Source organism: Perissodus microlepis, chromosome 4 (assembly GCF_051167445.1).
Source record: "Perissodus microlepis isolate ML-2025 ecotype Zambia chromosome 4, ASM5116744v1, whole genome shotgun sequence".
Classification (NCBI taxonomy): domain Eukaryota; kingdom Metazoa; phylum Chordata; class Actinopteri; order Cichliformes; family Cichlidae; genus Perissodus; species Perissodus microlepis.
Window position 1 is genome coordinate 30,676,414 of NC_140464.1, and position 13,275 is coordinate 30,689,688.

Below are 13,275 nucleotides of genomic sequence, written 5' to 3' on the forward strand. Positions count from 1 at the left end.
AGCCACTTTGGCAGCTTTTTTATTTGGATCTTGGGGAAATTGTGAGAATTAGTTGGTGGTGTTTTTTTTTCTCTTTTTTTAACAAGAGGTGAGGCAAAAACAACAAAAAGAAGGCATAATGTCTTAGTCTGGTCAGTAGTATCACCGTCACTGGCTGCAGTGTGAGCAGCAGTAGTCTGTTGGCTCGCACAGTGAGAAAACACTCAGTCATGGCTGTAGTGGTGGTGCTGAGTCGGCCTGTCCCGGCATGGTTAGTCACTCACGCACACGTGTTAGTGAGATGCAGGGCGGTTTCTTCATCCAGCATTCTTTCTAGGCAGGGGAAAGGGTTTTGGAGCATGCGATTGCATGTGCATTAATGCATGCCTGGAGCTCCAGGCTGCAGAGATGTCATGGTTTCAAAGGTGAGTCCAGAGTGTGACATCGCCACAATCCACATGTTACCGAGCAGGCCGATGCGACATGCACGTATGTTGCAGATCAGAGTGCATTACCCCACTCCTCTGTCCTCGCTCAGCGATACTGACGTCTTCATCCAAGTACATCTGCACGCCTCTACTTGTGTTATACCACCTCGAGCGGGAACAAATATTGTTTTATAAACTCTCTGCTGAGAATCCTCAAAACAAAATAGCCTCAAGTCATCAGCTTCAACACTTACAGATGAGGTGTGTTTAGTTGTTCTCTTCGTGTGTATTCACATTCAGTCTGCGCTGCGCAGTTTCACTTAAAAAGTTGAGTGTTCATGTTAACGCCAACGCTCCAAAGGGCCCAGGACCATTTTGGAGTGTAATCCGGGTGAGCGGAGCAGCTCTTTGTGGGGACTGGAATGTGCCGTGCGTGCCTCTTCTTCTCTTCAGCCCCTCTTCCACCTCAGCCCGCCCCACCCCGGGCACGTTAGCACGCAGCCACCACAAATTGCTTGCAGATTTTTCACACATAGTAACGTGCTGGTTTGTAAACTCAGATAAGTGCAACCAATGCACGGCGTGAGCTCCATGGATCTCTACGCATCACTCGCTTGCTAAAGAAACAGAGTAAAGGGTGCTCCGAGATACCCCTCTCCCCCCCTTTTTTTAATGTTACCCTGAGCCAGGAATGATTACCGTGGATGATAACAGCAGAGGGTCATGCAGTGGGCCGATTCATTACAGTATAGAACATCAACCAAAGGATGGCATACTTTGTGGCATCAGGGGAAACAGTTTCTTCACACTTTAGCACCAATCTGTGAAATTTTAAAATGCAGCTAGAATACTCCAAGTGCTTTCCTCCTTCTCGAAATGTACACCTGACTGCCTCATCCTCACTCTCACAGGCCTCTAACATTTTTGCACTCTAAAATAAATGACTGAATCTCCTCTGCGTCCCTCCTAACCCTTTTCTCCTCCAACACCTTCCTCACACCCTGGCTCTCTGTCAGCCAGGGGTCAGTGGGGGAACCGGTGTCAGGCTTCGTCCGGGTCAGGGACACTCAGGTGGTCAGGAGAGGATACAGCCGAGCCCCACCAGCCCAGAGCTTCCCCTTAATGAAGGGGCCAGGCAGCTGGAAGGCCCTCGGGTTGTGCACACTACTGGCTTAATTGGCCTAATGAGATGCAGTGAGGCCTCCGCGAGGTCAGGTGCCACATGATGGGAGGACCTGCTGCGGGGTTCAGAAAGAGTTTTACTATCATGGGTTTTGTGGGTCTTATGTGAAAGTTACCTGATGTAGTCAAGTCATTCTCGTATTCTGGGCATGGCAAACACTTTTGTTTGTTAAACAAAATTCAAGCCAGGGATTTATCATAACAAAAAAAAAATGCAAAAGAAAAGAAAAAAAGAAAAGCATTTCATTGTGCCAGAGTTTTGATTATTTGGCTGTAGGATCTGGACTTTAGAGCAAAAGCTCACTTTCACCGCCATCATTTCTTGGAAAAGTTGGATGGCTAAAATCGCAAACTGACACTTCTAATCGTTGTGTTACTTTTAATTGCATGCATTCAACCTGTTTTTGTTTAAGGACAGGAAAAAAAGAATTGTGAATACGCGAGACGGCCTTCAGCTTCTCAGTTGATTGAGTCTTGATTTATCCTTTTTTATGGCAACCACATACAAAGACACAAATACTCAGAAATTATGTATTGAGGTGCTGACGGTGACTGAAAAATGCCAAAAAGCAAAAAAAGCAAAACTAATTTAGTTTTAGATTAGATTCGACTAAATTAAATAGAATAGTGATATTATATGTAGTATGTTTTTGTCAATAATGTTTTAATTATTAATGAATGAAAAAAATATAATAAGATATCAATTATCTTAAAATGATGGACTCCTCCATTGTTTATTCAAACGGAGCTTAAAATGCAAAGGAGCACTAATGAATCCAACTCTGGGATGTTTTTCACAGTTAAGAGCCTTTTCTGTCCTTGCTGAAAGAGTTAATCTGAAGTTGGCAGCCAACTCCTCTCAGTCTCTGTCAGACGTGCAGAGAATTGGAAAAATAAAGGACTTAAAAAATCATTTCTTTTGTCTTGTCATAGGCAGCATTCAGCTGTGGCTTTTATGTGGACGATTTGACTATTTTTAATTTTTTTTTTATTTCAGTTTGAATAAAAAGCCGAAACCTTTGCGATTGAAACTGTGATCTCTGATTTATAAATACAAATTGCTTTAATTTGGGGTTATCGACTCTGAGTGGGCCAAGTGTTTATTTTTATATACGATAACTGGGGGAGGGAAAAAAGCAAATTTAATGATTTAAGGGGGGAAATGCGTTAATGTCGCGAAACCTGAACTGAATTCCATATGCTGAACCGCGTCCCGGGTCATTCAGAGCCATGCTGGCACTGCATCTGCTTGACAGGCTACATTTGAAATACATATCTGGGTGTTTCAGGGTCTCCTCTCTCGGTATTAATTGACGTCGGGGTTTCAGTAACGGTGTAGCACAAATGTGTAGCTTGCGGGGGATGTGCCAGGCCGTCTCCAGATTTTCTATTTTTTTTAATTTACATGTTTTTTCCTGCCAGGGTCCGTCAACGATATCGGCACTGTTTTATTTATTTATTTAAACATTTGTATTTTAAGTTCCCTTTTATGGCAGAGAAGAAGAAGAAGCAGAAAAAATAAGTGGAAGAAGAAGAAAAAATAAGTGGTAGCAGAAGAAAGTGATGGCGCAGCTTTAATTGTTTTGGCTCTTATTATTGGGGCCTGGGTGGTTTTGAGCCAGAGAAAACGGTGGTTAGACAATAAGCCATGCCTTTTACTGGGTGGATATCGGCGTGTTTATGAAACTCGCTGAGGGATAGTTTGTCCCTTTAACAGGCATTTGTTTGGTCACAGCAGCGGTTTTTTTCCGGGGTCTTTTAAGGGGACGGTTAGTTGAGGTGAAACGACGCAAACTGGTACGTTTGAAGCAGAGCATGTATTTCGTATTCCTATTTTTTTTTTTTTAATTATTATTATTAATAATAATTAATAAATAAAGTAATAATAATAATATCACTGAGTAAACCCCGTCACCTCCGACTGCTAATTGATAATAGGCTAATAATTAAAGCTAAAGGCCACGCGCATGTGGCCCTAATTTAATTTCCGGGTAAGAAGATTAACCCTGAGACACTTTCCATGATGGGTTTATGCCGCTTCGATAGACCTAAATAACCATATAGGTTCTTCCAACACAGCAACATGAAGATTACACAATATAGGCGTAGTGTGGAGCAGCAGATAGTGCAGACATGCAAATGTAAAAGCACGGGGTTGACCCCCCCCCTTTCAAAATCTGGGACTGTAGAAAAATCTGCAGTTTTCTTCCTGAAAAATAAATATGTTTTTTTTTCTTCTACTTCTTCAGCAAGTGAAAGGCAAACAGCATAGCGAAGAGAAAATGACTTAAAACTCCTTGTAGTCAAATTTCACTGACATTTGAATGGTGGTTTATTTGCATTTTGGCAAGGTCACCCAGAAAACCTTAATTCCCACTGAAAAGCAGACACACTGGAAAATACATTCAAGTGTCAGTTATCTCCTCCTGCTACACTAAGTTTGTGCAGGTGGTGATGGATGCAAATATATCTTGACAGTGATGCCAAACACAGTCATACTCCACGGTGAGGTTCTTTTGTTACGTTATCCAGCAATATATCAAACTTTTGGCTGATTGGAGATAAATGTGGAGGTGTGCCGTCCTTTGCTGTGTTAGCAGATGATGGGTGAGCGTCAGTGTTTCATTACGGGCTCTGGTGATGGAGCTGAAATGCATTGCTGTGTGGAGGATGTTCAGCCTGACAGAATGGTGCGATTGTATGACCTTTGACAGTCTGCGGGCCTCTTCTCATGAAATCATCATTTAAAGACTTGTTAGAACTTAAAGTTGACTAACTGTGGTCTTTTCTTCAATGTTTGTCATGTAACAGAGGAATATATCAATTTAAATAATTGCTGAAGGCACCCATTTAAAGCTGCAACTATCAATTGTTTCTGTTTGATTTTGTCTGTTAAAGCCAGAAACTGTCAAAAAATGACCATTAGAAATACTTGAATTTATACTGCTTGTGCTTCCCAACCTTACACACTGAGAATTGCTCATTTCAGTCATATATGACAAAGGAAACCATCCAGTTCCTAATATTAAATAGATGAACCCAGGCATTTTTTAGTTCTTGTTCTTTACATTTTTTGACTCCATCTGAATGTGGCGTCATTTTCTCAGTTTTATTGCATGAGATCTGGAGTCCTGATCCTCTGCTCTTGGTCTGTGATTCAGCAGCACTTGCACCTTCCCACTGTCTGTCTGCTGAGCAGGTGCAGCCCTGACTGACACTCGTTCAGAGCTGAAACTAGTGATTATTTCCATTTATTTCCATTTAGTCTGTTAGATGCCGAAAGCTTGTCTAATGTTAGTTTAATATCATTTGTGATAAATGTATCAATACCCCATTTTTTTTGCAAAGCTTAGACCCGAAAGTGTTTGGCAGTTTTGCTTCAAGGTGGCCGTTTCCAGATAATTTCCCATGAATTTATCAGCAGATATTTTCAACTCTACAGGCATTCTTCGTCCTTGCTGACTCCATCTGATTGTGGTGCAGGTCTCCTGATGCTATGTTTCAGGTTTATTGCACTGGTCAGTGATTCAGCACCACCACCTTCACTCAAGCTGCCTGCCAAGCAGATGTAGCCCTGAATGACATGCTTTACGATGAGGCAACACGGCAGTCATCTCCGCTCCAATACCGAACTACAGAAACCTCCCAGGGCGGGGGGTGTTCGGGGATACGTACGGAGCCGATTCGGGCTCTGGGATTTCGTCCTCATGCTAGCTGTGCTGCTTAAAAACAAAAAACAAACAAAAACAGCTGAGGCAAATTCTGGTTCCTCTCCTGCCTTCACCCCCACACCCCACCCACCCCTTTAAATTCTGTAACAATTTCTGTATCTGTGCCTCTAAATCATCTCGTCATTCATTTTGCGAGTGTGCAGCGAGAGGAGGAGTGTGGCTGCCCGGGTTTGTTTCTCCCTCTTTGTTTGCTGTGGTAAACCCATGAGCAGCTGCCGGTGGTGGGGTCTGGAGGGATTCTGAAGCTGTGTGTCCTCTCTCTCGCTTTGCCATCCTCTGCCAAGGTGGCATTATGCGAGCAGAGAAAGGGGCAGAGAGAGGGAGCGGGAGAGAGACACACAGAGGAGGTGAGGGCGGTGGGGTGAGAGGGAGACGAAGCAGTGGCGGCCATAGTAAAGATGGAGGCAGGCTGAGGGCTGTGTGGATTGGTGCAGGAGAAGGCTTGCTCCCCTGAACTTTGCCTCCGTGTCAGAGAGGAACTTGTCGATTTGGCAGATTGTGCAGCGTCGGACATGGCTGCGCGCTCCCTTACACTCCCACCTGCTCCCCCCACCCCCTCTTCTCTCTCACTCTCTCTCCCTCTCATTGCCACTACCCCCCCCCCCCCTTCTCCTTCCCTCCCTCCCCCCTTCCCACCCTCTCTCCTCTTTCTCTTTTCCCTCCCTTTCAGCTCTTGAAGCTAACGCATTGGCTGGGCTACAGGCATCTTGTTGCCAAATAGGTGGGCCCTACTCGTGTTGGCAAAGGCTCAAGCAATGGTTAGGGAAAGAACGCGGAGAGGACGAGAGACGGCGAGCGAGAAAGAGAAAGAGAGAGAGTTGGAGAGAAAAGGGGAAAAAAGAAGCAGCACTCGGCTTTGCCAGCGGTCGTATGCGCTCATCCAACATTGATTCGGCTCTCTGTTTTTTTTCCTCCCTATTCTGTGCTCTGCTCTCCCTGGCCCCCCCATCTGTGTGTGTGTGTGTTTGAGAGAGAGTGTGTGTGCATGCGCGCGCTTGTGCCGGGCCCAGGGATCAGAACAGACACCACCACCAATTAGATTTTGCCAAGGATTTTTTTTTCCTCTGAGATTTTTAAAAAAAATTTGGAACTCACAAAGGACTGTTGAATTTTTGTTCTTTTTTTTCGAATACATTTATTCTCGCTGTTAAAGTCTTTTTCTAATCATTTTTTTCTAACATTTACATTTTTACCTGTTTATTATTTTTTTTGCTCCAACTTTTTGTCCGTCCTTTTTTTGTGTCATTTTTGGCTTTTGTCTCAAGAACTGCTGGCTAGCGTCCTACTGCAGGACTCCCTTAAAATCTTTTTTGGTGTGTGTTTTTAAACTTGAGCCCACTGTTTGTGCTCAGCAGCGTGTTCTGCAAATTTTTAAAAATTATAACCCTCCCCACCCACCCCAAGTTTTTTTTTCTTTTCTTTTTTTCATCTGCTAATTCTCCACACCCTGCCAAAACCAGCACTTGCTTTACATTGGGGAGCGCGGGAGGAAAGAGAGAAAAAAAACTGGTGCAGGAGATTTTTTTTTCACTTTAAACGCTGTGCCAAATTTATGATGAGAGTGCAAAATGGTAACTACCAGGCCGTCTGTCTTCCTCTAGCAGTGTGGTTTTCTGTGGTGATTTCTGTCTGCTTTCAGTTTGTTGTGGAAATGTGAGTCTGGTTGGAGCTCCCTTTGCATGGTAGCGCAGATAGGAAATGGTATGGCTGATCTTTTAGCGGCACATTTCAACAGTGGTCTAGTGGCGGCAAAGCTTGGCGGTGGTGAGCGACCGGTGTGTGGCAACCCTGGCACAGGAACGCTGTGGCGAGATCTGGGCTTTGTTGCCCAGAGATATGTAGTGAAGGTATTATGGTACAGCAGAATAACTTCTCTTTTTACAGCAGGAAAAGCAGGAGCGCAACTTGGCTCAGTTTTTCATCTGAATTCGTGAACTGTCGTCTTTTCTTTATTGTCTTGAATGTTTTATTTTTGAAATGCTTTGTGTTATACCTTTGCATGCTATTGTAAGGATGATTTTTTCCTGGTTTTCCCGCATGCTTTATTTTTATTTGAGTCTGAATGTTGGAAATGAGAAATAATTTTAACATTTTAATGGCAGTTATTTGAATAGCTTTTTGATTTGAATTTAAATTAATTGATAATCATCAGAATTTTCATTATTCCAACAACACGTTTAGTATTATTAAACATTTTTGGCATTTTCATTAAAAGTTTTAAAAAACCTTAAATTTTACAACTTAAAAAAAAAAAGAAAAGGCATTTAAAAAAAAAAAAATTTTTTACAGCCTCCTAATGCCGCATCTTTTTCTCTCTCATCAGGATGAATTTCATCCCTTCATTGAGGCCCTTCTCCCCCATGTCCGTGCCTTCTCCTACACCTGGTTCAACCTGCAGGCCCGTAAACGCAAGTACTTCAAGAAGCACGAAAAGAGGATGACCAAGGATGAGGAGCGCGCGGTGAAGGATGAGCTGCTTGGGGAGAAGCCAGAGATCAAGCAGAAGTGGGCCTCGCGCCTGCTGGCCAAGCTCCGCAAGGACATCCGGCCTGAGTTCCGCGAGGACTTTGTGCTCACCATCACGGGGAAGAAGCCCCCCTGCTGCGTGCTGTCCAACCCCGACCAGAAGGGCAAGATCCGCCGCATCGACTGCCTCCGCCAGGCCGACAAGGTGTGGAGGCTGGACCTGGTGATGGTCATCCTGTTTAAGGGCAGCCCCCTGGAGAGCACGGACGGCGAGCGTCTGGTCAAGTCACCCCAGTGCTCCAACCACGGCCTGTGTGTCCAGCCACACCACATTGGGGTGACGGTCAAGGAGCTGGATCTCTACCTGGCCTACTTCGTCCACACACCAGGTATGTGGTACCTGTAGAAGAACCCTTTTTCCCACCGTTTATGTGGTTGTTATACACACACATACACACAGGTCATGTGTTTTGTCACACACTCTTTGGCATGTAAGTCACAGATTAGACCCTGCCCTCCACTATGTACCAAGCTGATCTAGTGCCAGGCTTTGATAAACCCAGTCAGCACTGAGATAAAGACCACGTCTTGATATTTAAAGGGATAGTCTGCAGAGTATAATCCTAAAAAAAGTTTTCCTCTCAATGTTTCTATCTGGTTTAAAGAGATTCAGAGAATCCGACAGTCAGGCTTAAAACCTGTGTTTACCTAGAGATATGTTTGCATTGGTACATTTGTTCAAGTATTTGTGCGCAAATTTGTCTAAATCCAAATGTGCATGTTTTTCAGTGCCATCTGTAAACAAAAGCATCTGCAAACCTGTTTATCTGTGTGTGCACGCATGTGCACACGTGTGCGCGCACGACAGGCAGTTTGTCATGTGTCTGTAATCCATGTGTGTTGTGAGGTTGTTGTGTATCAGTAGCAGTGTGGTGTATTTGTGGGTTTCTTTTGTGTGTATGTGTGTGTGGTGGTCTGGAGAGCGCAGTGACAGCTGGCCCAGTCCCAGGTAGTTTAGGAGGCAGAGAGAGAGTCAGCCTGTCTGCAGCCTCAGCCGCCTCAGCCTAACGCCACACACACACACACACACACACACACACACACACACACACTCTCACACACACACACACACTCAAGTGGACAGACTCGCTCAGGAGCTCTCGATCAAACACCCAAGCTGCGCCTTGCGTTGTTCTTCTGAGCGAACTGATCACACACACAGTCACACACACGTTTGTGTTTACAGCAGTGAGACGTTTCGCGTTTATATCCACACGTGTTTTCTGCTGTGATGGTGAAGTTGAAATAGAGGCGGTAAAAATATTTTGGTGTAACATGTATACAAAGCCACATGTGTACTTGTGTGAGGGCAGCGATCAACGCTGTGAAATATAATATTTGGATGTCTCATTTTGTTACACTTCACAGCTGTAGTTATTGCAACCTAATTTCATTTCTCAGGTAATTTTAGTAATGCAAATCCACTTTGGAAAATAAATAGCAACAAATGCTGATCTGGATATAAAATTATTAAATATGTTGTAACTACTTTTGCAAAAAACAAAAACATTTAAAAACAAAGAAAATTATATTCTGTTCAATTAAATTCCATTTAATTACTGCAGTGAGAAGTTGATGTGCCTGAAGCTTAATTTTCCTGACACAAGTGAATTTAAATTGTCCTTTTAAACACACTTCTGTTTAAAAATGTCTCTATTAGAATATAGTAGTAATAGTAGTAGCACTGCTGTTGTAGATGCCTGAAATGTGCTGGATGATTTATAGAATAATTTAGGCTAATGTATTTATAGTTGAAGCCCAGCTTTACCACTGTTAGCTGTGATTACAGTTTTAGCCACATTCATATATAATTTGGTGTATTTTATATATTTTATTCGTTGTCATCACTTGATCTAGCTGTCTGTTTCCGTCAGGTGTTTGCAGGTGTAAATCATCTCTCTCTCTCTCTCACACACACACACACACACACACACACACACACACACACACACACACACACACACACACACACACACACACACACAGTCACTCTCCTCTTCTTCAGCCATTTCCTATTATCTCGGGCTCTCTTACCACAGACTGGCATACAGTTACAGGGCCTTAATTCTTCTCCTTGGCAGGGAGGTGCAGCGTTCCTCTGTGACAGAATCCCCCATGCCAGGCTCCTTTCAGCCCAGTGTGTAACTCTGCTTGAGTTTTGCGGGGCCTCCGTGAGCGCCCCTTCCTGTTCCACAATGTGGCATGGCAAACCGCGGCTCAGATTAGCTCCCAGCGCAGCCTGGTGCTCCTTAGAGTTTTTTTTCCCTGACAACTCTGTGCCAGAATCCAGCAGCCGCTCGCCCCCATCGATGCGATGCACTCGCCCGTCTTCTTTCTGGCCTTTGTGCATTTCATTAGTATTTCATCTTATTTGTACACATGCGAGTATTTTTCCATAAATCTTTATGGGATTTCTTTTCTTTCTAATCGTTATTTTAAGGCCAAGTGGCTTGTATTTGGTTTACTACTGCATGTGAAAGAAGCAGCGCTGCTTTTTCCATGCAGCCACCTTGCACTAACAACTGGTCAAGAATGGGGAGAATGTGTGCGGTAACTGAAATGAAAAAACGTCCACCTTTTGTAAGCGCAAGTCGCTGTGTTGTTCCAGCATGCTGGCGCGGGTTAGCCAGAGGACAGGCAGACAGTGGCTCCATTCTAACCTTTGGGGTGGCAGCGTTACAGTTTTATTCTTAGCTCCCCTTCCCAGGGTGTCTGTGTCTTGCGGAAGTTACCAGTTGCTAGGCCCGATGATTGGACCGCAGCCGTCTCACCCAGCTCGTCCCCGCCGTCGTGTTTCGGCTCTCTCGTCCCCACTGATGTCACTGTCGCCAGCTGTAAGGCAGGGGGGTGGATCTGCTTTCATGCGGCGTGATTGACACACACATACACAGTCACACGCACGCTCACTAACCCCCACCCCCCCTCTGTTTCTGCTTCCCTACAGTACAGTATGTGTCTGCTTTTGTCCAATTATAGACTTCGGCCCTCGCAGGCGGGGCAGGGACAGATCAAAGCTGATGGACTCTGATCTGCACTACTGCACCACAGCTTCAAGAGCAAGGTCCCGCTAATCACAAAACGAGCCTGATCATTTTCTTTTTGACAAGTACCTGCCTGCACACAAGCGCAGAGCATGACTTAATTGTCAGGCAGTAACGAGAGTCGGATCCCAAAAGTGGTTAATTTTCTTTTCACTGATTGCGCTGCATTCGATGGCAGCAGTAATGGCTCAGGGATGTGGAGGAAGCAAGGGAAATCGGGGATGAGGACGAGGTGGGGTGGTGGGTCTGATCTCATCTTTGATCACATGTCTGTCGAAAAGGAAAGTCTGGCTCGCCAGTTGGGCGCTGCGGGCCGTCCTCCACCTAGAGACGCCCGGCTCAGGTCATGTTTTTTCGAGCGACGTGTTCCATATTTGTCCGTCTGACGAGGCTGCACGGTTCCAGCATTAGTCATTTTTGGAGCCCGATCAGCCTCATACGGCTTTCATTACTTGTGCTGTTATGATAAAAAGATGTTTCTGCAAGTGCAGCCTCCATATCTGGTCTCTGTGCTGGAGACAGACAGACCAGAGAGGTGCCTGGGGCAGGTCCGAAAGCCAACTACGTGTGCCAGACAACGCCGTATCTCCATGCTGCTATGGCGCAAACACGAATCTGAGACATTCATTTACCCATCAGTGTGTCTTTGTGCGTCGTCGCGACATTACAAATGACCAAGAGAATCTCTTTTAATAGAGACAAACAAAGAGACAGACAGCCAGACTGAGAGACTTAACGCCTCCACGTCATGCTAAATCCATCAAACACATCTTATCTGCTTCGCCCAATATCCTGAGCTTCAAAAAGGAGGTAAAATTATCAGATGCAGTTACATAATAAAGAAAAAAAGCAAACAGGAAAGAGTGGGATTTGTTTTATTACACACAAGCTCGGTCCATAGAGGCAATACGCTGGAATATTAAAGCAGAAGTAGCAGTCGTGTCATGTTTGCCGTTTGCTGAGTGTTTGCAGAAGCAGAAGAAAAGGAGGAGGTACAATGGTTAAAGGAGGAAAAAAATACTCTGTCTTCTGTTTCTTGGATCTGCGTGTTGCGCAGAACAGAGATTTCTGGATGGAGCGCAGAAATGCGCTCCAGCGTTCTGGCACGGCTCCGTAACCCGGGCCGACGGAGGAACAGAGAGTGTCGGCGCCGAGGGAGCCGCATTCATGTGGTGTGAAAAACACTGCTGCTCCGACGCTTTGAACGGAAACTTTCTTACGCTTTGTTGTCATTTGAAATAATGCGTCCAATAAAGTTTGAGCATCGGCAAGCCCCTCTGACATGACAGGACAGCGTCAGTGACACTGCCGCGTTTTAATGTGCGCCGTGGCGTCCGGGCCTATTTTCAGAACCCCTTGTTTTTCCAGCTTTTTTTTTTTTTTAATGTGTGCGTGTGTCACAGAGGAAAAGTGAAAAGAAGAGGGGAGTGTGGGGAGTGTAAGGAATCGCTGGTAAACAGATTACTCCGGTGCAATCGGGCTTCCGAGGCGGTTGCGCTAATGCTCGATCCTCTGACCTCCTTTAACCGTTCTCCCTCACATCTTTCCCCGTTCTATAGGTCCGACCGCCGTGCTGCTCTATGGGCTTGGGAGCAGGCCAACCTGCTTCATATTCACTGTAATTATCCAGTTTAGTGAATAATCCTGGAAAAGATACACAAAAGACTGAGTGTATGATTGAATTATGTGCAATTTGAAATGAAGGTCGGGTCTTAGCTTCGGGAATAGAAAAATTCCTTGTAGCAGAAAGTGCAACAAAGAGTAGCTTTATTTCCTAATTTCACTGTACAGTGGTTTTTAATTATTAGTGTAATTAAGGTTAATAAATAAAAGCCATGGTGTCTGTTTAGCAGCTTAGCTCACTTTTTTGGATTTAACGAGCAGAAATTTATTTAATTCTCAAGAAATTAAATGACTTAATAATATGGATTAATGAGTAGAGTAAACAAAAGCAATAAAAATAAATAGGCTATTCAGCTTATTGAGCTTTATTTTTACTTAACAGCTTCTTTGCTTTCCTCTACAGAGCAAACACAAATTAGACGTCTCCCCCCATGTTTCGTCTCCGTGTATTATTTTTAGTCTCTTCAGTTCCACTGTTTTGCATTTGCATGACCGATCTTCTCTTTTCTCTGTGCAGGCGCCAGGCTTGAAGTCTGTCCATCCGCTAAAAACATAGGTATCCCCGCACAGGAGCTCTGGCTGCTAACGCCTGAGCCGAGGGGCAAAGAGCAGGAGGAGCGGAGAAGTGATGTGTAGAAAGGACGGAAAAGAGCGAAGCGAGCGTCTTTTTCTGGGCCATTTCCCAGCAGCCAGATTCTGATCGGTCCGCCTCGCGCCTTGTTGCCTCGGTCCAGCGGAGCAGAGCACATGCACGGAGACTTGCCC

General features: G+C 44.7%; 1 protein-coding gene across 16 annotated transcripts in view; it reads left to right on the forward strand.

Annotated features, from left to right (window-relative positions):
* The window catches only part of nfixb (nuclear factor I/Xb), a 146,015-nt gene that overhangs the window by 43,316 nt on the left and 89,424 nt on the right, over positions 1-13,275 (forward strand). For 14 of the 16 annotated variants that reach the window (XM_084927018.1, XM_084927016.1, XM_084927010.1 and 11 more), the window contains one exon: positions 7,644-8,175. In XM_084927018.1, the coding sequence (XP_084783144.1) occupies positions 7,644-8,175 (532 nt within the window). The other 2 variants (XM_084927023.1, XM_084927011.1) reach the window with 2 other exon arrangements.